The 26739-nt window shown below is 43.7% G+C and overlaps 1 protein-coding gene across 3 annotated transcripts in view; it reads right to left on the bottom strand.

Annotated features, from left to right (window-relative positions):
• Nucleotides 1-26126, bottom strand: part of LOC310789161 (protein phosphatase 1H-like) — a gene marked incomplete at its 3' end in the record, with an annotated part of 41142 nt that extends 15016 nt beyond the window's left edge. The window contains exons 1-4 of one of the 3 annotated variants that reach the window (XM_083650749.1): nucleotides 25813-26126; nucleotides 9937-10117; nucleotides 7206-7577; nucleotides 2792-2904 (exon numbers count right to left, since the gene is read on the bottom strand). In XM_083650749.1, the coding sequence (XP_083506875.1) occupies nucleotides 2792-2904; nucleotides 7206-7577; nucleotides 9937-10117; nucleotides 25813-26060 (914 nt within the window). In that variant the 5' untranslated portion in view covers nucleotides 26061-26126. The remainder of the gene's footprint in view (nucleotides 1-2791; nucleotides 2905-7205; nucleotides 7578-9936; nucleotides 10118-25812) is intronic. The other 2 variants (XM_083650750.1, XM_083650751.1) reach the window with 2 other exon arrangements.
• Between the last annotated feature and the right edge of the window lie 613 nt (nucleotides 26127-26739).

The raw sequence follows: 26739 nt of genomic DNA, 5'->3' as shown, positions 1-26739 counted from the left end.
GGGGCTTTGTGCCTCCTGTAATCTACAATCATCTCCATTGTTTTTTTAGCATTTAACACAAGGTTGTTTTGACTGCACCAAGTCACCAGATGGTCAACTTCCTGTCTGTATTCCGACTCATCTCCGTCTGTGATGAGCCCTATGAGGGTGGTATTGTCTGCGAACTTCAGGAGCTTGACGGACTGGTGACTGGAGGTGCAGCTGTTTGTGTACAGACCGAAGAAGTAGGGAGAGAGGACACCGCCCTGGGCAGCGCCGGTGCTGATGGACCGAAAGTCAGTGATGTGCTTACCCAGCCTCACGTGCTGCTTCCTGTCAGTCAGGAAGTCTGTGGTCCATCTGCAGATGGGGTCGGGCATGCCCAGCTGGGAGAGTTTCTCCTGTAGCAGGGTCACTCAAGCAACTGTGATCTTATCTTAGTCACAATTTGTGACGGAAGTGATGTCAGTCGGGCAGTTGTGTGTGTGTGTGTGTGTGTGTGTGTGTTGAATGCATTTGCAATTGCTCAACTGTGATGTCACCTGAGATTTGGGTCTGGATATGGCTCTGGATCGAGGCAACAAGGAAGAGGATGTGTGTGAAGTGATGCCACTCAACTGGAAATGATGTCACGCAATTGCTCGACTGTGATGTCACTCAAGCAATTGTCTTCTTCTTTTAGTTAAAATTGGTTAAGTGGTGTCTGTCTGTCTGCAGCTGGGTGTGATTTTTTATTTAATATAAAGTTAGTTTTTGGACTTTAACTCATTCCTGGCCATATACGTCTTTAACGTCTTATCAGGAATGTGCCTCCCAGCCAAATACGTGTTTGACGTGTTTTTGTTTTTATTAGTGCAGCGCGTAGTTCAAAGACTTCCCCAGCCTGTGACATGGTATCAGGTCCCTGGCCTCAAAGACAAAGCCGACAACATGTGAACAAACAACTACGCAGCTGTTGTTTTGAAATGGGGGAGGAGGAAGAACAGAAAACGGGTTGTTGCAGAGTAGGAGAAACGCCATTGAAACGCCCCTCGGCGCGCTGCCCGAGCTGGTCGCCTTGCTGCAGGGCAGCGAACCTGGATGAGTTGTTCGCGGTAGTCAAACCCGTGACCAACATGATCGATCCGGTTCCAGCGCCTGGTCCCAAACCCAAGCCGGACCCCGTTCCTGTGTCCCAGGCGGAACGAGAGGAGGATGAGGAGAACGAGGAAACCACAGCAACAGACAGGAGCCATTTTTCACAGCGCATTTGCGCCGTGCATCAAAGACCCGTCGGGATTACATTGAAAGTGACTATAGGCTCTTTCAAACACAGATCACGCAAAATTGTAGTTCGGGAACCCCGTAAAGCTTGGCAGCCTCGCCACACACTTTGTTGTTGATATATATGCATTGCCAACATTGCAGAGGCAGAGGAGGCTAGACGCTGATCTCAGACCAGTTTGGTGTTCTCCCCCTATGCTAATTTGCGGGGAGATCAATAGTGTTCCCTGGGAAGGAGGTGCGATCTAGCAGCAGCTGTGGACAGAACTCTCTCTCTGTGTGTGTGTGTGTGTGTGTGTGTGTGTGTGTGTGTGTGTGTGTGTGTGTTGTTACTCTACTGCTGCAAGGCTGCTTTGGATAAAAGTGTCTGCTAAATGACGAAATGTAATGTAATGTAAAGAGACACACATGGGCGCGCACACACACACACATTCACACTGAGTAAACTGTATTGTTGAATGTAAAAAAAGCACTTCATGTATATATAATGTATATATATATATATATATATATTTTTTTTTTTGTCATTTGTGTCATAACGAATAATATTTACATGTCTGATGTCAATACAGTTCAAAATAAAAGAATTGAGAGCGAGTTCTGCCTGAGATTGTGTCCTTTACAAAAATGCCTTTTTCTACAATTTCTCTTCTCAGAGAGACCTTTTTGGTGAAAACAGGGTGTATATAAATGGCTATAAGTAGAGTACAGAACATGCTAAAAGCTCACTTTTTTTTTCAGGTGAACCCAGAGACGTACATCTTCATTTTGAGGTATTGCAAATCACTTTGGTGCTAATAGATAATTTACTGTGGGTCTTGAAACATGACCAACAATTATGAAAATCTTTGGCCTGAGCTAAATATTGGCAGTCCTAAACTGGCCATCAATGAGTTAAAGGGGGACGAACCCCCCCAGATTTCTGGCAAAACCCCCTGTTGCTTGATTTAAAAAAGAGAAAGGCAGCAGATTCCACCTGTTAGTTTGTTCCAATGCAAATTGACTGTGGCGCATTGTTGTGAAAAAGGCAGAAGGGCATCTCTTCTTGTCTCACTATACTCTTTGGCTGTGTTCAGACCGGAAGTTTTAACCGGAAACAGCGGCCATGACAGTCTGTCCGCATCGATAAAAAACTTTATATTAGAGCTAAAATATCGTTACAAATATCATCAACTAGCCAACGCTGGTGGCCTGTATGGAAACAGTGTGAATCAAACTGTTTAGCGTTATATCATTTGAGGCCCCCCAAAAAAGCAGGTTTGAACCCATAGAGGGCACTCTTGCTGCCTGAAATTAAACAGTTTGTACAAGTATAACAGTTTGGTCTCAAATGTGGAGATTTTGATCAGAATCCTTTACACACCACCCAAAAGCCATATATATTGGTTAAAAGCTGGAAGAAAAAGTGTTTTAGGGTGTAGTCCTGCTTTAACAAGTGCAGGGGTCCAATACTGCCTCCCCCCCAAATTGCATCCTTGTGTTGGGAATATCAGCTAGGCCTTTAGTGGGTGAAACGCAAGCACAAACACTCAATCACACACACACACACCTGCTGTCGCCGGCATTTCCGACGTATAGTTTTCCTAGGAGGTAGACCACCGTGAGAGCCGTGCAGCCTCCTGTGATGTTGTAGACCTGCTTCTCCTTCTCAATCTGGGCATCCTGAGAGTGAGACAGAAAGAGAGAGAGAGAGAGAGAGAGAGAGAGAGAGAGAGAGAGAGAGCGAGAGAGAGAGAGAGAGAGAGAGAGAGAGAGAGAGAGAGAGAGAGAGAGAGAGAGAGGGGAAAACAGTTTTTCAATTAAACATCCCATAAGACAAAAGGGGGAAAAATAGCTTCAACATCTAAAAAGCTCACCAACTTCCCAGTGCCGGAAGCCCACACACAGCCATGAGGGAAATCTAAAGGCGTACAGTCTGACCCTCTTCTCCGCGACTTCCAAACATTCATAAACATGACCATATGTTTTCTGAGAGAGAAGTACATGTACACATCCTTAGGGTGCGGCAGAGACAAATCCCCTGTCAAAAACTGTTCAACCGCATGTCAGTAAACAAGCACGACCGCCTGGCATGAATAATGCAGATGGAGCTGTGAGAAGGTTCGTATCTCTCGTCAGAGGAGGTCAAGGTTCAAGAGGGTTCGCACTGGGGTCAAGGCTCAGTTTCCACTGTAATACATACATGCATACAACATTTTCTGTACCTCTTATTATTTAGTGGGACAGATACAGGTTTCTCATAATATTTCCATTAAAAAAATTCTTTGTCCATTTTCTAACTTGGATTTGAAATGTTCAGTGTCTATAGCTGAAGATGATTCCTTGTAGTAATATTACAATTTGGAAAATGACAGTGGATAAAGTGGATAAAATATGTGGTCACCTGTGGTCAAAATGTGTATTGGGAGTTTCTCTTTTCCAAACCTTCCACAGCTTTGTTTGCCTATAAGCACCAAGATGACTGCATTTTCTTTTTATAATAGCATCATTCTGATTGGATGGCCATCCGATGATGTACAGTAATCTTGCTAATTGATGCCTGATGTCTATTGTAGAGAGAATTTAGATGTTGTTGTAATACCCCTCCTAGCCGTAGGGGGGCGCTAAGTGCATAAAGCTACTCTTTGTTGTGGGACTTCAGAAGAAGTCTATTCACCTTATTCTTTGCCCACACATGGACGCTTCCGCATTACGTCATTTTGTAATAGTATTTCCGTTTTGACTTGCCAAAAACTCCGCAGGCAAGATGGCTGCGCACACTCCGCTCCTAAAGTGACAAAATTACTCCCCCATAAACTAACATATCTTGGCCAATACGTATGTAACATACAAAATAAAACAACCCGTAATATCTTAATTTTATGTAGAATGCAGAGGATATGTAACTGTTTAGTTAAACTTGCATTCCAGGAATATTGTGCTCTTAAGATGACGTTAGTGGAGTCGAGGCTGTTGCGTCCTGAAACCCACTAGCGTAACCTATGTGCGATTCGAAATAACGCATCCGAGATAGAAACGTTATGAATATAGCCACGTTATAAACAACAAACTAACGCTGGTGATCCATATGGAAACAGTGTTACTCGAAATGGTTAAAAGTTATTATCAATTTGGTCATTCAGTGGCATTTTACTGCCATATAACATAACTAACTAGTGGCTAACCACAGAAGCCACAGAAGGCAACAGCGCTGAACCGGAAGAACAAATACGTTTGCGTTGAACGCGGAAGAGAGAAAAAGTGGGCGTGGTGAATACTTTACCTTCAAGTTGCATTGGTTTTCTAAACTTAGAGTTATAGTCCTCACCACACTATCTAAGGAGTTGTCTTTGGTTACATGACCTCTTACTCCCTATGAAGGCTCCTGAAGGTGTTTTTTAATCTATAGCCTTGTCTGAATAAAGGCTTTTTAATATTTTTTTCTACTAAAAGACCAGTGTCGCTGTGGAAGTTTTAAAGTTTGCTCCCCTTCTACTCTACAAAAGTATTTTTATTTATTTTTTACAGGAGACAAACTTTACTTTTCTATCAGTTGCTTCAAGTCAACCCATCCACGTGCACCTGGCTCTCATTATCTCATTACCTCTGGATCCACGCAGCGCTTCTCTCGCAGATTTTTTTTGTCCCAAACTTTCAACGGCCTGGCAAATAATCACATTTATTTCCCTGTATTATTTCCCCAGACCTGTGTATAAACCCTGCACATGCAGCTCTGCAGCAAGGTCAGCGTAGTCCTTTAAGGCAGTGGTTCCCAACCACCAGGCCCCGGACCAGTGCCGGTCCGCAAAGCATTTGCTGCCAGGCCGCGAGGAAACGGCAGGGAGAAGGGAAAGAGAGAGGGAGAGAGAGAGAAAGAGAGGGAGAAGAGAGAGAGGGAGGACAGAGGAGAGAGAGAAGGAGGAAAGAGAGAGAATTTGTGCATATTGAACTTGGGTCTGTGCGGTGCTGCCATCCTGCACCTTTCCCCCCTGTGCCCACAACACACACACACACACACACGCACGCACGCACGCACGCAAGGTCATCAAACAGTGATGGCCCGCTCACCAAAATAATACACACAGTGATATTGGTGAGTTGCAATGTCTTACAAGGTTTAATGCAAGTTTATATGGGGAAGATGTCCCTGCTTTTTGAAATGTTTCAGCTTTATAGCCCTGTTTTTATGTTTCCTCTTATTTACTGTAATTTATGTTGATTGTAACCTGGCTTGTAATTGCTGCCTTCTTGGCCAGATCACATTCGCAAAAGAGATCTTGTATCTCAAATGTTTTATCTGGTTAAATAAAGGTAAACAAAAAAAAAAAAAAAAAGATACGCGCCCTGGGTCTGCAGTAATATTGTCAGTATGAAACCGGTCCGCGGTGCAAAAAAAAGGTTGGGAAGCCCTGCTTTACCCCGTGAGTGGGGGGATTTCAGATAGAGGCGTGGTGCTAAGAGATGATCTCTTACAAGTGTTTAGTTAAGTGTAAGCCTGCTACATTCAACTGGGGGGGGGGGGGGGGGGGGGGGGCACTGAGTGATTCAGAGTGATTCTTCATCTGAGTTCAGGGTCTTCTTTGAAAAAATGACTGTTTTCCATTGCCATCTAGTGGTGATGTTGCATGGCTTTTGCCTTATAAATGCATCTCACTTCAAAGCAATAGAAGAAAGTAGGCTGCATATGTGAAAGGCTTATACGTACAAAACCATGACACACCTATTGATGATGATCTGAAAATCAGATCGGGCGTGATGTGGAAAGAAAAGAAAAGAAAATCATCCAAGCCAATCCAATTAAGATCAGCTGTGTGTGTGGATCTCTGTAAATGTGTGTGGCTCTGTGAGTGTGTGTGCTCTCCGGTCAGTATTGCATTCGGTTAGTGAGTGAGTGAACATGATGGGAGATTATACTGGTACTTATTATTATTATTATTATTATATTTTGAAGTCTCTGAAAGTTGATCTACAGTCCAGTAGAGAAAATGCACTCCATACACTGCACTGGTATTCCGCTAGTATTACAAATACAGAGAAACTAAAAAACAAAACAAAACAAACAAAAACTACCAGCTAATAAGTCATGTGGCAAATACAGGGAATTTATCAAAGGCAAATGTCACCTTTCATCTACCAATCACTCCCTTCAGCAGTGTGTATGTTTATTTCACGTTTGCATGTGTTGGCACAGTCAACTACCGGTACTTCATTTTCATGCACTTGCTGTCCATGGAAATGTGTTAGCTCATACACACAGAGGACTAAACGCCTGTTACAGTAGGGCTGTCACTATAGTACAATTTCTAACTTTGATAGCGATACCCAGGAAAATATCGATACTCGATACCACGAGGGTTGGGAATGACAAAGCCTCAAGAGGCAAAAAAGAAATAAACGAAGACAGATGGACGGACAGGATTGTCCATAATCTAGGCCGGATATAAAACTCTTTAAAAACTTTGACCTTACTCAGCAGATTACCCCTGCTTTAGTCATCAGCCTATCAGAACATGTTTAGCTTGATGAAGCAACAGATACCCACTAATGGTAGGGAGGGAAAAATCAGCAGTGTTTGATTTTTCATTGAGAGAAAGCACTGCTGTATCGATGCTGTTACAATACTATCAATACCTGTTGCAAATGAGTAATGAATCCGTTTCAAAATTATTTATATCGATCGATATCGAAACTACTTTTGACAACCTTATGTTAGACTGCAAAAAAGATCTAGTTTGACAAACCTCACTGATGTAGTATTGATTGTTAAAATCATATTTTTGTTTAATAAGTGAAAAAGAAAGCGGCCTAGTGGTTAGAGAGCGGCCTGTAACTGAAAGGTCAGAGGGTCGATCGCCACCACAACATGCAGTAAACCAACAAATGTGTCCCTGAGCAAGACACTGACTGTGAATTGTAAATTGGTCTGCATAGGCCTCCCTGTCTCTGTTCCTGTTTGTCTCCAACCTTCTCTCTCTCTCTCTCACCATCTCTTTGAAGGCATTCTCGATGGCTCCTATCACCAGGCTCTCGTGCTGGACCTTCTTCTCGGTGAAGAAGCGTGGCGGAGGCGGGGTGCTGCACGGAGACCCCGGCGCACCCGCGGCCCCTCGCAGCGAGGCGGCCCGGGTCAGGGAGCGGTGTGGGCCCAGGTTGTTCCCCTGGAGGGCGGGGTGGTTGTCGGGCTCCTCCCCCAGGATGGTGGGGGGCGCGGAGGCCAAGTTGCGCAGGATCTCGATGACGGCCTGGAGCTGGCAGACGATGTGGTGCTGCAGGAGGCGGGACGCGACCACAGCCGCCCCTGAACCAGCGTGGCCGTCAAATAAGGCCCAGTAGTGGAACGCCAGGTCCTCACTGTCCTGCGGGAGACGACAAAATAAAAGCATTTTATTTTATTCACCCCGCTCTCAGGAGGGGACGCACTCTCTTGGAAGTGCGGTAGTATTTCATAAGGCGAGTAAGAGAGCCATCTATCACATTCAAGATTCAAGATTTTTATTGTCACTCCGTAGTACAAGTATCACGTGTGAAATTCTTGTGCTGTAGGCTCCGTTACAACATAGTGCAAAAGATAAAAGATAAATAAATAAAAAAGAGGCAACAAGCAATAAAGCAGTAAGACACGCCACAGACAGTGGCGTATTCACTGCCCATATGTGCAAATGGCATGAACATACTTTAAACATAATTAAACATAATAACATTCTGTTAGGTGCAAATAGCATATACCTAATTAAACATACTATTGAACATTAGTCATGGTAGCAGCTGCAGTGCGGTACAGTACGGCTACTACACTATTTGTATATGTTAAGGAGTCTCGTGGCCTGTGAGAAGAAACTGTCCCTCAAGCGATTTGTGCGTGCTCTTGGGACCCTGTATCTCCACCCTGAGGGTAGCAGGGAGAACAGACTGTTGTGGGGGTGGTTTGTGTCTTTGATGATCTTCAGGGACCTCTTGAGGCACCGCTGGTTGTACAGATCTTGCAGTTCTGGCAGCTCACATCCTGTTACGTGCTGCGCCTCACCCTTCTTAGCGCCCTGCGGTCCATGGTGGTGCAGTTCCCGTACCAGGTGGTAAATCAGCCAGTCAGCAGGCTTTCAATGGTGCCTCTGTAGAAGTCCCTGAGGATTTTTGGCCTTAGCCCGAATTTCTTCAGGCGCCTGAGTCCGTGTAGTTGCTGTTGGGCCTTTTTGACAACAGTGGCGGTGTGGTTGGCCCATGTCAGGTCCTGGTGGATATTGACTCCCAGGTACTTGAAGCTGTCCACCCTTTCCACCACTGTGCCGTTGATGGTGATTGGGGGGTGTGTGCCCCCCCCCCCCCCCCTTCTGTAGTCTACAATGATCTCCTTTGTCTTGGAGACGTTCAGAGAGAGGTGGTTGTCCTGGCACATGACAGTGAAAACACTGATTGATGTGGAATCACGTCAATGGCGGGGAAGCGCTGCTCATAAATGACGTGAAAACACATCAATGGTGGGGAAAGAGTTAAAGTCCCTGGAAACCAGAAATATTTTATTATTATTTAGCATTTTGAGTTCATCACATCACAGGAACCTATGTTAATAAGCCACCAGCCAAATTTGAACGATGATGAACGTCTCAAAGTATATAAATTTAGGTTTGATAGTCATGGCAAAAGTAATGAGAATCAATTAGATTTTAGAGTGTATTTTCTCCCGCGGACTGTGTGGGCGTGTCCCGTCTGCAGCAGGGAAATTTCCCTCTCTCTCTCTCTCTCGGAGGAGACCTATCTCCGTTAACGGAGAGAGAGGGAGAGAAGGAGAGAGAGAGAAGGAAAGAGAGATGGGGGGTGTGTGTGTGTGTGTGTGTGTGTTCGCGCGTTGCTCCGCGCATAGCGTACTGACAGAGAGGAAGAGATCTCTGCTCTGCCGCTGCGAGTGCACAGCGCTACTGTGTGTGTGTCAGTGTACAGGACTCCCTCAGGGCTCCAATTTTGCACCTATATTATTTTCTCTTTATATTAATGATTTACCAAATGTATGTCCTAGTATGAACACTTTAATGTATGCGGATGACGCAGTAATCTTTACTCCATCCAAAACCATGGAGGAAGCCTCAAACACTCTCTCTGCAGCCATGACTCAAATTCAGGTCTGGCTTGAAAAATCTTATCTTGCATTAAACACCAAGAAAACAGTGGGTATGGTTTTCTCAAAAACATCCATCTCAAACCCACATCTCAAGATCCTTGTGGGAGGAGTGGAGATAGAAACTGTAAGTGAGTTCAAGTACCTAGGGCTCACTTTGGACTCCACACTCTCTTTCAAGAGTCATATTAAAAAGGTATCGAACTCTCTAAAATTCAATCTCTGCAACTTCAGGCAGATAAGAGCATCTCTGACTGACAGTGCGGCCTTAACTTTCCTCCACTCAATGATATTTGCACATAGATTACTGCCTTACTTATCTATCTATCTATATATATATCTATATATATATATGTATATATATATACTGTATACAGTATTATATATATATATCTATATATATATAGATATATATATATATATATATACATACATACATACATACATATAGATTTTTTTTTAGGTGGGCAGCAGTACATTGCTTTGAGTCCATGACGGTACTACTCTCTGCTTCTTCAAATTGGGAACATGCCGACCACATCTACTAACTATCCCTTTAAAATGAAAATGCATGTGAATGTGTGTGTGTGTGTGTTGTTTGCCACCTCTGCCTGCGTGCTGTGGAGCCCCAAGCCCTCCCCATTGGGCAGGGAGTTGCGCCTCTTGGCGGTGGGGGTCTTGCTGGGCGTGGAGGGGGGGCAGTAGCTCATCGGCCTCTTCCTCGCCACCACCACCTCGCAGCACGCCTGGTCCTCGTTCAGCGCGCTCTTCCCAGCGTTGATCACCCTGGGGGGAGGGGGGGGAGGGTTAGGTGGGCGTGCTATATACATGTTGGCTCATATGTTTTGAAGGTGGCTGGCAGTTTAAGAATAGAAATGAAAGGGTGTGTTCCAAAAAATTTGAAGCTGAAATTTGAAAAATCATGGCTGAGAGAAAAAAGAGTTAGGGGGTTTGATGAATAAATTGATAAATAAAGATGAATAAGCCTACACACAGCTTTAGGCATATAGTCATCCACAAGCAGGGACACACACACACACACACACACACACACACACACACACACACACACACACACACACACACACACACACACACACACACACACACACACACACACACACACACGTAAAGTAATTTACCTAGAAGCACCTGTCACAACGCATCAGGATGCTCCCTGAAGAGCCGTAGCACAAACAAGCTGGCCTGTTTGAGCCTCAGCAGGAACATGAAAGGGACAAAGGCGGCCGCTTGGCTGAGCGCACAGATAAAAAGCCAGGCTGTGATCCTGCAGTGAGCCATAATAAGAACCATCAATAGAAGACTGCACTAGCGTTTCATCCAACCAAACGCTGTGATGTGGGCTTTCATACAGCTGCTTGGTCCAGACCTAGGGATGTCACGATACCAAAATTATGAGTTCGATACCGATACCTGCCTAAATATCTCGATACCGATACTGAAACGATACCACGGCAAAAAACTAAAACATCAGGAAAAGTAGTGGAATAGAGGGGACAAAACATGGAACTTAAAATTGGTTAATTTAGTAATATATATTATTTTCACACATAAATGTAGGCTATTGAAATGTAGGCTTATTATGTGGTGTACCCCCCCCCCCCCAATACATGTAGGCTAGGTGTTTTTTACAATTAATTCGTATATCATTAATAATTGGGATTATTGTAAATATTAGGATAGGTGACATCAGATGACTGCTTACCATGTAAAAGCTTTAATAACACTGGCATTGAGAGCCATAGTGTTATTAAATATTGTACATGGTATGCAGTCATCTGATGTCCCCTCCCCTAAACGTTACATGTCATGACTTGCTCCTTCCTTGGCAGAGATCTGTGCTCCAGCACATTGCCTCGTGTTTTACTGTAAACGAGTAGGCTATTGTGACAAGCGAACTTTTTCAGTGAAACAAGTTCGCTTGTCACACAATACTCGTTGGACTTATTTGAGGGCATGTATGTTTATCGTTCACGTTCGCTAACCTGTCGGTCTTTAAACTCTTTGAACAGGTCGGGGTGCCTGTCGGCAAGATGTTTAGCCAGGTTCGATGTGTTTGATCCTTTCGCTTGCGTCACGTTGAAGCACCTTTTACACACTGGTTTGGATGTGTCCACGGGCTTGCCTTCGCTGTCGGCAACGTAAGCAAAATATTTCCATATTTCGCTTCGTGCATCTGCTTTTTCTACAAGCGTTGGTCGGCTTGCAAGACTAGAAGAAGCCGCTGCCATTTTCGCTGCGTCTGTCCTGTGTGTCGGGGTGCTGTAGTGAGGACTGAACGACTGTGGCCAGAGAGCGAGCAGAGAGGGAAGAGAGGAAAGTCGACACGCCCCCACATGAAGCAGACAGAGTCAGAGACGAGCTTTTTTTCACTTTTCACGAGTCACCATTGGTTCAAGGCAAGGCTGTGTTGCCTTCACGTGAGGTGGGAGACAGGCTCTCAACTGTAATGCCGCTGTGTCTCTCTCCTCCGCTAACAAACACCACGGTCGCACACTGACGCAACCCATGACATTTTTTTAAGTATCGGTACTAAATTAACGTGGTATAGTATCCTTTTTAACGGCAGGGAACCGCGGTACCATACTAATACCGGTATACCGTGCAACCCTATCCAGACCACAGCTGTGATGTGGGCTTTCATACAGCTGCTTGGTCCAGACCACAGCTGTGATGTGGGCTTTCATACAGCTGCTTGGTCCAGACCACAGCTGTGATGTGGGCTTTCATACAGCTGCTTGGTCCAGACCACAGCTGTGATGTGGGCTTTCATACAGCTGCTTGGTCCAGACCACAGCTGTGATGTGGGCTTTCATACAGCTGCTTGGTCCAGACCACAGCTGTGATGTGGGCTTTCATACAGCTGCTTGGTCCAGACCACAGCTGTGATGTGGGCTTTCATACAGCTGCTTGGTCCAGACCACAGCTGTCAGGCAGGGACATCAGTGAATGTTCATGCAGCAAGTGCCGTATATGTTGATTGTTGCAAATAATTGAATGACTGGAGGGAAACATGACTGGCTTCTTTACAAAAGGACATACCAACAAGTAACAAGATAATCAACAGGTAAATAATAAATGTGTTAGGGCTGTTTTCGAATATTCGGATATTCGAATATTCGTTCATAATGTCGAGTTACGGTGTGGACCAGTGATGTCATTTGTGCATGAATGACATCACCGGTCCACAACTTTACACAAATCAACTCTCAATAAGTGTCAAACGAAATGAATGCCTACAAAACTGTTTACATTTTTCGGATATGTGTGAGATTATGTGCAAAATAAATCAGCATTGAAAATCGGCGGAGTGTCCCTTTAACTGCACATTACTCCAGTTTAAACAATCTGTCAGCAATCCTTTTGAATTTGAGGTTCAGTTTCGTTAAAAAATCGTTAGATTAATTGACTAATTGAAAAAATTGTCGTTAGATTAATCGAGAAGAAAATAATCGTTTAGGACAGCCCTATTGCCAAGAAAGTTTGCAATAAAAAATAAATCCATGTTTTCTGTTATTCTTCTTGCTGATTGAAAAGCCATGGCTAACGTTAAAGGGATACGCCAACATCTTCACTTCACTGCGCGTGCATTGGAAAGTGCAGGAAACTCATTCTAATGAGGGCTGCTACTGTTAGTTAGATAGCACTACAGTGGCAGTCTATGCTACCGCCGTTCAGTCACCCAAAACACACATTCCAACAACGCTAGAAACACTCACATGTACAGTACATGTTGTGACTCGTGTACTCACACGCAATCAAATAATAATCTGCATCAAAGTTACATTTTCAAAGTAAATCCATAGTGAGGAGAACTAGCAAGAGGGTTCCCTCTGCCACTTCCTCGTTTGCCTGAGGTGAATATGTGCACATGTGTGCGCATGCGCACATATGCATACACATGTAAACGAGGAAGTAATTTTTGTTGCAGAGGGAACCCTCTTTGCTAGTTATTTTCTCTATGGATTTACTTAGCAGTTTGTGACAACAAGCCTCACGTGCACTGTGTTTTAATGTGTTTCTCTCATGATCAGCGCTAATCACGGATCTTCTCGGATCCACTCGGGTATTACACATAAGGATAAACAGACCTGGGACCCGTGGTGATAGAATCGGACCCAATCCGGACTAGGGATGCACCGATATGAAAGTTTTGGCCGATGCCGATAACCGATATTAACATTGCTGTTATGGCCGATAACCGATATTTACCGATGTCGATATGATCTGTATAAAACCACATTTTTGTGATCATCACATTTTGTACATACTGAAAAACACATGTTAACACTGAATTTGAAAAAGTTATGCATTTCTTTATTTGCAAAGCCTTTGGAAAAGCCCACAAATCATAGATTAACTGCATTATTTCATATCAATGTGAAGAATTTGGCTGATAATGATAACCGATATTAACATTGCAACATCTGACCGATACCGATATGACCGATATGTTAAAAAATGACCAACATCGGCCGATACCGATATGATTGCCGATATATCGTGCATCCCTAATCCGGACCCTAATGGACCCAGCCCCGTACGGGTCTCAGGTCGGGTCCTAGGGTCCGAGTAGACCCGTGAAGGCCTCTAATTGAGAGTACTGTGTCTCTTTGTCTTTCCTTAATCTACCACTGGTGCAGGAAGAATGATTTGATGTAATTTCCTCTTCCTGTCAGTCACATTTGTTGTCTCTCATTCGGAATTGGAAGTTAGCTTCCCTCCCATTAGGAACAAAAGTTAATTTTCCACTCCATTGTCAGACATCTAATGCCGTCTTTGTTTCTCTCCCCTCCACAACAGCTTATGTGGCAGACACTGCTGGCCCCATGGATGTCATTATTATTGAGAGAAACACAATGCCTCATAGCCACATCTCTGTTACTGCTGGCCCAATGGATGTCATTATTATTTAGAGAAGGAGCCAGCACTCAAAAATGTCCTTTTGAGGGTTTTTATTCCTGTTTCAAACAACAACATACGCGTTTCAGCAAGAAGCCTTCGTCAGCGTTGTGCTGTGTAAGGCGGAAAAGGGCGTATAAATACAGCCAGACAGGAAGTACAATCAATTAGTATAGAAAAAAATATATATATATATTCAAAAAGTGCTTTATGCATCGATGAGATGCATAAAGATACAAGCATTGATACGAGTGCAAGGATAGAAAAAATTTATATATATGATTATATCATATTAGAAGCACAGACCACAGCCTCGAGAGAACGACCTGTTGTCTTCAAAGTGACAGCAGGAGAGAGATAAAAATAAAACAAGGACTGGACTTTGTATAAATTTAAAATAATAAAATAAACAGTCAAGGAAACAGTCCTGTTGTCTTCAAAGTGACAAGACAGGAAGGAGACTGGCACCCATGTAGGCTATAGATTTAAGATAGTGACAAGTTCAAATATACAAAAATACAAAATTACAGAATACAATATGAGAAATGCTTCGTGCTGAAACGCGTACGTTGTTGTTTGAAACAGGAATAAAAACCCTCAAAAGGACATTTTTGAGTGCTGGCTCCTTCTCTACTGCTCTATGGAAACTCTTGTGCCTTGCACCTAAAACTTTTTTATCCGGTGAGTGTGCGGGCTGATAGCTCCCCAGCTAAATCTGCTTTGAACATTATTGTTTAGAGAAACACAATGTCTCATAGCCACATCTCTGTTACTGCTGGCCCAATGGATGTCATTATTATTTAGAGAAACACAATGTCTCATAGCCACATCTCTGTTACTGCTGGCCCGATGGATGTCATTATTATTTAGAGAAACACAATGTCTCATAGCCACATCTCTGTTACTGCTGGCCCAATGGATGTCATTATTATTTAGAGAAACACAATGGGCTCTATCGTTGCATCGGCCTATGAACTGCGCTTAGTGCCAGGCGCAGCCCAGATTAGTGGGTGTGGACCAGCGCACTCGATATCTTGGTGTCGGCGCTACACGCGGCCTTAAGCATTATAACCACGCCTTTTAAGCGTACAATTATGCACTATCTGCTCATTGGGGAAGTGCAGTAAACGAATCACATGCTTCACTTTTCAGCTCCAATTCCACGGAGCGATCCAGTCCGGCTTCAGAAAAGCCGAGGGCTCTGATCTCCCCCCCTCCCTTTTATCCCCTCTGTCTGTCTCCATATATAGGCTATTATTCCATATTATTCTCAAACCAATCTAACTGCAGTTTAAATACTGCAAGCATGTAAATACGCTACACTATAGCAAGATCAAAGTGAAAAGAATGTTCTAAACGCATCAGCTAGAAAAATATAGCCTATCCCTATGATGAGATTAGATTGGTGAAAGTTTGTCCAGAATGATATCGTTTTGCTACCTTTTCTTCTCCCCTGCTGCACAGGTAGGATGATGCACATACATATAGCCTACACATTGTGTAAAGTCATTGCATAAATGTGTTTTTATTGTAAAACTAAAATGTGAAGTAGGGCCAAGTTATTGGAGCGGACATCACAGTAGGACATGACAGTAGAACCACATTACACTGTCACTCATCTAAATCACATTAAATCTGCAAGGGATATATATAGCCCCAATATGACATATGTTTCACATAGGGTTGTATTTTCATTTCAATGTTTTATTTGGTCCAATATTGAAATGTTCTACAATTGCAGGTTGTGTTAACATTACACATTATTTAGATCTACCTTTCTATCTATTTCGGCTCATTTGGTTGCTATTTATTAGCGAAATGGATTAGCCCAATGCATGCTGGGAGATTTCACATTTGTGGCTTTGGAAGCCAGGCAGTGAACATTTGTTTGGGCAGAATTATCTCGTTTTCTCTCGCCTTTTCTTGTCCCCCACTGCACAGGTAGGATGATGCAACAGCCTCTGAATGTCACGGGCTCAAAACTGTCATGTTATAAAAAACATGTTGTTATACTATGTACGGCACAACACCTTCTTTTTTCGATTGGACTTGTGCGTCCCTGTCTGAACGAGGGAGTGAGAAAGAGAGAGAGAGGGGGACAAACTGAGATCAGCAGAGCAGTTGTGCCTGGAATATCCGCGGCGCTATGAATAAGGCCTGGATTTCAAAAGCGCAAAGCGCTAAATTAACGCCATTCTGGCCTATTCTGCCACTGCGCCATGCCTGTTTAGCCTACAGCGCATTTCGTCGCCTAAAACCATGTTGCTATCTTCCCGAGGCAGGCGCAAGGTGCGTTTTTTTTGCGTTTAAGGTCAGTTTCTGCGCCTAAGGCCTGTGGGAAAATAGAGCCCAATGTCTCATAGCCACATCTCTGTTACTGCTGGCCCAATGGATGTCATTATTATTTAGAGAAACACAATGGCTCATAGCCACATCTCTGTTTAACTGTGAACTTGAAAGGAACAATAACAGCAATAGCATTCTTCAGCTAGGAGTTCAACACTGAAGTACTTAATTGTGTTTCAGAGGGTTTTGAGGCAGGATTGCACTACCAATACCGCTGAATAAAAGATAAGCAGACATGAGGGCACTTAGTTTCTACTGGTTTAATATACTCTAATGCAGTGGTTCTCACATTTTTTCACATGAAGGACCCCTAAACTGACAGAAATTAGACGATGGACCCCCATTTGATAGGATTTTGACGCACGGCCCCCCATATGATAATAAGATTGATGCTTTTAGATGTTTTATTACAGATAGTGTATAAAACCCATGACCAAAATAGTCATTGTGTTACTTATGAATGGAATTATAGCAAAAATAAATGACCCCCCCCCTTTTGGCTGGGGACCCCCTGGAACCCCCTCAAGGACTCCTGGGGCTCCCCGGACCCCCATTTGAGAACCACTGCTCTAATGGAGGAATGGATGGCGTTTTGGATAGGGGTGGGGTGCAAATTGATACAGAACTGCATCGCAATATTTTGTGTGGCAATATTATTGTATGGCACAAACATCCCTGGTTATACAGTGCACCCATTTAAAAGTGTATGCAAAAAAAAACACAAAAATCCAGTTCCTTGTTGTTGTTTTACATTTTTTCACATAAAAAGTTAATTTGTCAAGAGTTCATTCATAACAGTCATCTACAGTTTGCTGAGATCAGGTAGTACTATCATATTTCTACCCCATTTCAACGAATCATATCACAACATGACAGCTGTCAATCAATCTTGAGAAGATTCTGAGCAGGCAATATGGCTGCCTACAGTGCCTAGTGCCTACCTGGGTAGACTTTTGTAGCCCATAAATGTTGGCCAATAAGTATGTAACATACAAGATAAAACAAACCGTAATGTCTTCAGTAGAATGCAAAGGACATGTAACTGGTGAATATCATTATTAACTGTGCCATGGTTATTCGGACACTTCAAGCCAGCAGCCAGCACTCTGCCTCGGCTTGGAAACAGCTATCCGCCCGGAGGCAGCCACCCGGTGCTCTGCTCCGAGGCTGGCACAGTGAGTATGCACTCCACAGCGCTGTATTTACATGATTGTGTTTGTACATAGACTGTTATTGAAACGTGACCGGTAGGTTTCAGATTTGTCCGGTAACATACAATATTTTGCGGGCTTGTTCTGCCCCCATCCTTCCTACGCAGCATTCAAGTGCCAGGATTGGCCAACATCAACTCCAGGCCCTAATCCCAGACACGCCCACTTTCCAGTTTCCAACGGTCAAATCAAACTCCTGCACATGCTATGTCCCGCCTCTCTACCCTGTTTCAGTCAGTATATGTCACACAGACCCTATCAGAGCCATTTCATCTCGACGTTAACTCATAGTAGTCTTAGAAAAAGGGGAAATGTGAGGCACTCAAATAGCAGCCAGCGCAGCACATTTTGTCCTTTCTGTGTTTTGTTTTTTTACTTTTCCAGAATGTATGGTGAGCAATAGACCAATTATACGCCTACGTCACAATGACAACAAAGCAAGCTGCGTGCGCAACGTGTAGGCAGAAAACCATCAGCCCAGCATTCACAGACAGTGAAAAAGCCCCGCTGTCAGGACTGCTCTATGCCCATCTGCAACACACAGTTATATTTTAGTTTTAAAATGCAGTTCTCGGCTTACTACCACAGCTTATCGCCTAGTGATAAGCAATGTTATGCATCGAAATTAACGTTGTTTAATGGGATATGTCTTACAGACCCATACCCACTGGCGCTGTCAATTGGCCAAGCCTAGTCATACATATCGTGCATTCCTTTATAACTGGGGATAGCGTAGATAATTATTCTGTAACTTGCAAAGATATATTGTTATGTTGATAATGCACACAACTCAATAATGACATTATGTAACGTTACTTGGTCGTTAACTAACCAAGCGATGTGGCTGAGCAGCCTACAGCTACAGGCAGCTTACCTGATTATGAAGAGCACTACAAAGTTGGGCATTTTTAATGATGTCCTCGTTCCAATCAGTTCAACTCAATAATGACATTATTTAACGTTACTTGGTTGTTAACTAACCGAGCGATGTGGCTGTTACTAGCAGCCTACTACAGTTTACCTGATATGAAATGAGCGAGCACTGCAAAGTCGGGCATTTTTAACGATTTCCTCTTTCGGCTTGCAACCAAAGACACCTACGGTTAGCATAAAAGCAGTATGAGTTGACGGGATTCGGTAAAACTTTAGTCCTTGCTTTTAATGCTAACCGTAGGTGTCTTTGGTTGCAAGCCGAAAGAGGAAATCGTTAAAAATGCCCGACTTTGCAGTGCTCTTCATAATCAGGTAAGCTGCCTGAAACTGTAGGCTGCTCAGCCACATCGCTCGGTTAGTTAACGACCAAGTAACGTTACATAATGTCATTATTGAGTTGTGTGCATTATCAACATAACAATATATCTTTGCAAGTTACAGAATAATTATCTACGCTATCCCCAGTTATAAAGGAATGCACGATATGTATGACTAGGCTTGGCCAATTAACAGCGCCAGTGCGTATGGGTCTGTAAGACATATCCCATTAAACAACGTTAATTTCGATGCATAACATTGCTTATCACTAGGCGATAAGCTGTGGTAGTAAGCCGAGAACTGCATTTTAAAACTAAAATATAACTGTGTGTTGCAGATGGGCATAGAGCAGTCCTGACAGCGGGGCTTTTTCACTGTCTGTGAATGCTGGGCTGATGGTTTTCTGCCTACACGTTGCGCGCGCAGCTCAATGTTGACAAGCTGTATAAGGGGTCTATAAAACGGGAAAAAGGATTTGGCAAATGCTTTGCCTTGGATATTCCTTTTTTTTTAAGTAGCCTACCGGTAGTTGTTTTCACAGTAGTTCAATAAATGTTCTACCAATTTATCCCCATCGTTTCATATTGCAAATGTATAATGTAAAGTGTAGCGTTTGTGAGCAGCTACAGGCAGACATGAGGTGATGTTGGAGAGGTGAGGGCTAAACAGACGCTGTGATGACAACAGAGGAGGCTTTTATTACACATAAATGCTGATATGACCTGAAATCATTAACACTTTGAGTGCCACGGCCCTTGGGCAAAAGGTGCTGTACTGTGCCACATAGGCCGCAATGCATTTTAAAACAGTCATATAATTTCTTTAATAATTACTATGTAAACACTGAACACGCACAAATAACGATGAGACTCTCTTCTATCACCTGCAAAAAAAAGTTTATTGATCCCATTTTCCGTTCTTTAGTTATGAGCCGGAGAAGATAGCTTGATTTGACCAAAAACAGCCCTTTTTTTCTACGAGCTGAGATAATGACCCTTTTGTGAAAGGAAGCATTTCAAGCACATCATTGACTCATTGCTAATATTTTCTGATGTAATGCTGCAGCTGCCTGGGTCTGTTGTATGCTGTAGTGTCCTGCGTGCCCCACCTCCCCCCCTCCTCCTCCCCCCCCGTTGTGGGAGGAGTATCTCTCTGCTCTGCTCGGCTCTGCTGTGAGTGCGTTTGCTCTGCGTGTGCTCAGCAGTGAAAAGTCCGCTAGATCCAGCTTTTTTACACCCGCGTGTATGTCACCATGCTTCCAGTTGAGAACTCCACGGCTGATCATGCGAATGGGCTGTTGCAGCGGACACGAGGTGCTCAATTGTGACAGCAGATTGGCTGCTGCAGGGGCACAGCTACGTTATGCTTCAATGAAGCAGCTACATACGGACGGATGCGATGCGATTTCCTTTTCCCCGACGACTTCTTCCGTGTGTTCTATGGTTTTACTCCACTTTCTCTCATCTGGAGTGCGCTGTCGCCACCTAAGGGTTCTGTAAAATAGGTTAGACACATTCAATAGCTCTCATATTGTAAGAGGCGATGTAAGAGGCATAGATCGACACCCCCCCCCCCCCCCCCCCCCGTCAAAAAACAATTTCGAGTTATTGACGCCATTTGGCGTCGCTGGCAGCCTACGGTAAATTTCTAATGACGCCATATGGCGTCGCTGGCACTCAATGTGTTAAGCACCAGCAGTCCCAAAGAGACACTTATGCCTCCTCTGAATATCGCTGTGTGTGTGTGTGTGTGTGTGTGTGTGTGTGTGTGTGTGTGTGAGTGAGAGAGAGAGAGAGAGAGAGATATCACACACACCACCACAGACCCAGAAGCTCCCTGTGGAGAGCCACAGAATACTAAACAGTAAGGAGATCTCTTTCCCTTGCACCTTCCTTCCTTATCATTATTTCCCATCTTTCTCTCTCCAACCCTTCTACTATTTCTCTCCATCTCTCTCTCCATTATCATTCAATGGGAGAGAGGGGGAAACCACCTAATACTAACAATAACAATAATAATCACCATCACCACCACCACCATCATCAGCATCATAAACACTAAATGGGACAAATAAAACATTTGCATTTCCCCTGCATTTAGAAACGAAAAAAATAATTCCATTTCATGAAAGGCAAAAAGATGAGGACTGTGCTTACATTGCCATTTGAAGCAGAGATAGATGATGTTAAGTTGAGGAGGGTGTGGATGAATAAACAAACAAAGACACTTTGACACAATCAATGGCACATTATGTGTAACAGATGGAGTGAGAGTGATATGTAGGAATCGACTGAGTGGTTGTAATGTATTATTGAGCATGGGCGGAAACCAGGCAGCCTGGGAACAAGTCTGTATTGATCTACAAACAATATAGGCTAAGTGGAGCAACACTCCTGCAGAGTTGGTTTTGTCAAAATATGAGGATTAGATTCACCCCACAATGATAGCAGCATTTGAAAACAGGATATATTAATATGCAAATTTATGCAGCAGCAATATAGGTCATAAAATCCCACCCCCTCCATGTTTAGCGGATGGGACATGAGCCAAGCTAAAACATCAAAGTACGCGTCAAATACATTTTTCACAAAGAATAAATCATGCTGATTTATGTTGAAATGCAAATTTTTCTGATGTTTATTTTTAATTAGTTATATGACGATATAAAAAGGGCTGATTGACAGCCTGTGACAGCCACTCTCAACACCATTATACTGTACGTTTTGTTGTATTGTAATATGCCATAAAGGTTCGTATTGATATTTTTTTCCTGGCCTGGCTCGTTGGATTGACGGCCCCGCCAGGCCAGTACTATTGTAGGGGAAACACTGAACTTAAGATATTATCAAGGATGCTGCTTTTTTTGTTTGTTTGTTTCTTTCAGCGCACAAATAAAGCATTTGGAATGACATGAAGAGCTTATGTAAGGCATATTCTAGTCATAGAGCACTGGAGCTATATGTCTCTAGTGTCTTTTGTTTTGCATACCCTCTATCAGTGGTGTGCAGAAGAGCAAAGTGCAAGGATTGCGTTGCCATGCTGTTAATAAGGCTGTATCTAAACAACATGCAAATCTGATATTATTGGCGCTCTTATGATGTGGAGTCAGTCACGCTGCATGACGCAAACTTGATCAGCTAGCTATCAGTTAAACACATATAAACCTCCACCTCACACTTAAAAGAGCATTCGTCATATTCAGCACAGCACACTCATCCAGGCAGTTTGGAAAAACATGTCTCAATGAGACACACACAGATGTTAAAAATGACTTCTTTTTTTATGTGAGTAAGACCTTCAAATCTCTCAGAGGGATGCTGCACTCATAAATTTTACTGTGTTCTGGACTCGCAATCATTCATTTCTCAGCGGTGGTCCCAGTGGACAGTGGGAAGGAGATTGAACAACCGCGGGTTGTTGTCACGGTCCACCCACCACAACAACTCAAAATCCTGTGGGATACACTGAATGTACTGTAATGGCTCAGTTATACTCCATTTTCATATGTAAATAGATGCGTCCGTTTAAAACTTTATTATCGTCATTGCCCACATACTTCCATGCATCTTTCACGTTGGTATCATGTTAAGCAATACATCCACCAGTGGGCAGTAGAGAGTCAAATGTATGAGTGTGTGTGTGGTTTTGCTGCGTTTCATGCATATCCGTAAGATTTCAGATGACGGACAGAAAATGCACTAAATGAAGGCAGAGTACGGACAGAAGGCTCTGTCCGTCTCTGTCTCCCTCTTTAACGTAGAGTACAATTGGGCCTTAAGACAACAGTCTTGAGTTAAGATAGCTAACCTAGAATATGAATTTGCATCTTTCTACAAAACTAAGCGGCGCCATCTGCAGTCTCTATTGTATTCACCTTATGTAGCCACGCCCATGTGACCCGGTTGTGTGGTCGTGTGACAACTTCCGGCAAAAAAAAAGGCTGGCTGCTCCAATATCATCTAACTCTGAATTAACTAATAATTTAGCCAATTGTATGTAACATAACAAATAAAAGCAAACGGCAATGTCTAAGAATGCAACGCCATGTAACTGGCTCTTTAATTCTTGCATTCCAGGGAATTACGTTAACGTCTGCTATAAGACCCAAGTGCTCGGAAGAGAGAAAACCATCTGAAGCTTTCTTTGTTGGAGTCCAGGAATGTTTTACAAGAAAGTGCTTGTCATTGTCGATGATAACGTTATCTGACCTGGCTAACAGTGGATACTCGCTTGCTTGCTGTGTACTGAGCTCTAAGTAGTAGGCTACGTTCTTTATTTTACCCCTTGCACTGTCCGCTCAGTGTTTCCCACAGGATTTTGCGAATTTGTGGTGGGGGACCGCAGACCCCCTAGGGGGGTGCGGGGGCATGCCCCCCTGCGAGATTTTTTTAAACATTTGAAAGTAAAATGCATGAATTTGGTGTACTTTGAGAAAGCTTAAGAGCAAAATTAAAAGGCTAGATCTATGAAGAACATGTCATCATTACTGTGCTGTGGGTTTACAATGACAAACTAAATTTCTCCCTATAGGTCAGGGATACTCAACTTGCTTTGCCACTTTCGTGAAATGATAGAAGGCGAGGGGCCAGTTAATAAACAAACAATATACATTTTTCTGTAGCGGATTGTAGGTTTTTGGGGTGTCAGCCGGAGTTTAGGCTGACAGTGTTGTGCACACCAGATAGTTAGGTTAAGTTAGTTAGGTTAAGTACATACATAAGTGCCTGGGTAGCGAGCAGATGGCGGTATTTGACAATTTAGCAGCTAAATCATAGATTATTGAAAGATATTCCATATTCCAGACTGAAATGCTATAACAGAAGTATTGGCCAGAATGACATGAACATTTATTGGACACTTATTTAGCGGATATCTTGCATGTTGCGTTCAGGTGCACTGTAAAAAAAAAAAAAAAAAAAAAAATTTGGTCAACATCTTATTGTGGCGGTCAAAATATTATTGTGGCGGCCCGCCACAAATTCCTTTATGTATGGGAAACACTGCCGCTACAAAAACAACTCTTCTTCATGACGTTCATTTGTATTTCGCGCCGTGACCGCCGGAAGTGTTAACATGACCCGGAAGAATTTGGCCCACCCCCGCGTCTGAACATAAGGTGAATAGGCCAGTCGTTCTCAACCTTTTTAAACCAAGTACCACCTCAGAAATTATCACCATAGAAAGTAGGAGGGAGCCCCACCTAACACCAGTGGTACCCGTACCACAGGTTGAGAACCACTGCTATAGGCTTATTGACATGCAACCATGTTTGCAGCAAGCCATAAATAGAGCAGAGTTATAATTCCCACAGATGCTGCTGGTAGAAGCGAGCGACATCATCCTCTCACATGTAAAAAACAGCTTGGGCTCTCACACTGTGCTATTATGATCATTTGGATGTCATTCATTATAGTCGCACTGTCACACAATAGAGCTCAACAGGCACGTGACATTTCGTGACATAATTTGCCCCGGAAGTAAGTTCTGCATTCATTTTCTCCATTGACATTTTGATAAATCCTTATGTAACGAGTTTTAAGGCTCGAACCAAGCCAACCCGTGACCTACTGAATCGTGAGTGACCATAACATTCGGTTTAAGCAAGAACAACAATTGCTCCATTTACATCATTCAGAGTGATTTTTTCTGAAATGTGTGTTAAAATGAGCCAATTACACATCCTTTGCATAGGGCAAGTTACATTAAACTGAGACCACTGATGCTTTTAAAGCAACTGACAGACAGTAGCAGGCTGGTAGGTAGCAGGGCACTGCCAAGGTGGCCTTAGGGATCTCAGGGCATCACGGAGAGGGAGGGGCAACACAGGCCATGGCCTGATGGCCTCCGTGTAATTCCCACCCTGGGTCTAACCCTAACCCAAACCCTAACCCCTAACCCTGATTCATATTTTTTATGTCTATCGTGTCTGATAACATCAGTAGCTTAGCGTTAGCTAATCTAAAGCTGTCAGCCATTTTGCCCATGTTAATCCCACCACGCGCCTGACATACAGCCAATCAAATGCCTGCCCCATCTGAAATTGAACCCAATCCGAAATTGCACCGACACCTGCACAGGTAAAAATAAAAAAAATAAAGGGTTGGGGATGCATGCATGCTGTAACAGTGGTTCTCAACATCCGGGGATCACCTGGGGTCCTTGAGGGCGTTTCAGGGGCTCCCCAGAAAGTGGAATTGTTAAACATGTCTTTACACTAAATTAATTAAAACAATTAAGAGAATGTAGGAGAAAATACTGTTTTAATCAGTTTCACTGTTATCTATCTTCCTTTACAGATAACTAGTCATGGAATTCTGGACCAAATCATATCTAACAATAAAAAAAAGCATTCTCAGATTTGGGTCCGAGAGACAAAATCGTATTGAATGTCCATAGGCCTAATATGGACTAAATTAGGGTTCTTTGATATGAAAAAGATGGAGTATCACTGTGCTACAAGTGAACACTGATGCTGCATAGGTCAAAACAGGTGCTGCTTAGTAAGACAAGTAATTCAGTGCTTTTCAATTATGTGATGTGGAGGTTTTCATTTCAGCCAAACATAACACCCATTTCGCTAATGACGTTACTGTACACCTGAGAGGGGGTCGAGCAAATGAGTGAAAAGACTGTTGCTGTAATTTGACTGGGATGGATACCTGCTGGGCCTCCATGACAAATCATTGAGCAGACATGAGTGCTACAGGGATGAATGGAAACAGCAGGGCTGCTGCAGTCGGGGCTACTCACTCGGCGTATCCAGTGGCCCACGGTAGTCTTCGGGTCTCCTTCAGGATGAGGATGGGCCGGGCTATGTGGTCCGCAGAGCACTCGATCTCATCTAGGGACAGTCCAAGGAAGTCGGGTCTCATGTAGGGGAATCTCAGCGGCAGCTCCGAGCCGCCACCGGCGTGATCCCCGGTGCCGCTGGAGGCACCAGCACCGGCTATTATCCCTCCCATGAACCCGGCCACCGCGGTCTTGACCCGGGTGAGCATGTTGGCGCGGGCGCGTCGCTGGCGCGGCGGTGTGTCCGTGGGGCGGTGCGCGGCGCCGCGGCTGCCTTTCCCCGGATTGCCCCCCAGCTCGGCGGCGGCAGTGCGTTTCAGCGACAGGCTCAAAGAGGAGGAAGAGACCCTCGGTAGGTAAACCCCCCCCAGCAGGTTATTAAGGTTTCATTCAGGACTGAGACCACCGCAGCAGCAAACGGTCTTAAAATCCACACTGCCCCCATAGAGAGTCATTGAACGGCTCCCCATCCGTCGTCGTGAACGCGGAAATGGACACTGGCGATTAACGGATCATGTGACGTATGGATGCACTGCAAAAGAATGTCCATCCTCCAAAGTCTCTGTTTCGAGTCTCATCTCGTTAAAAACGTATTTTATTCATAAAAAAGTGAAACTGCACGTGGAAGTGAAATTGGCGTTATTATTATTAATAACATTCCCATATTTATTATTTGTAAGAAAACAAGAAGATAGCGAGGCTCAAAATGACTTTGATGAGATGTTTTTTGCAGTGCAGCAGGCACACGGAGGCTGAGCAGCTTACGGCACACAGCAGGTATCTGAGCAAGACTATCACGAAATGTCATGAGTAAATTCTATTAAAGGAGATTTGTCTAAATAATAACAATGTATGTTACAAACAAATAGACAAATAGAAATAGAACAG

The sequence above is a fragment of the Poromitra crassiceps genome (genome assembly GCF_964638095.1).
Source record: "Poromitra crassiceps genome assembly, chromosome: 2".
Lineage (NCBI taxonomy): Eukaryota > Metazoa > Chordata > Actinopteri > Beryciformes > Melamphaidae > Poromitra > Poromitra crassiceps.
The sequence above is the reverse complement of the archived record's forward strand: the minus strand, read 5'-3'. Positions and strand labels throughout refer to the sequence as shown.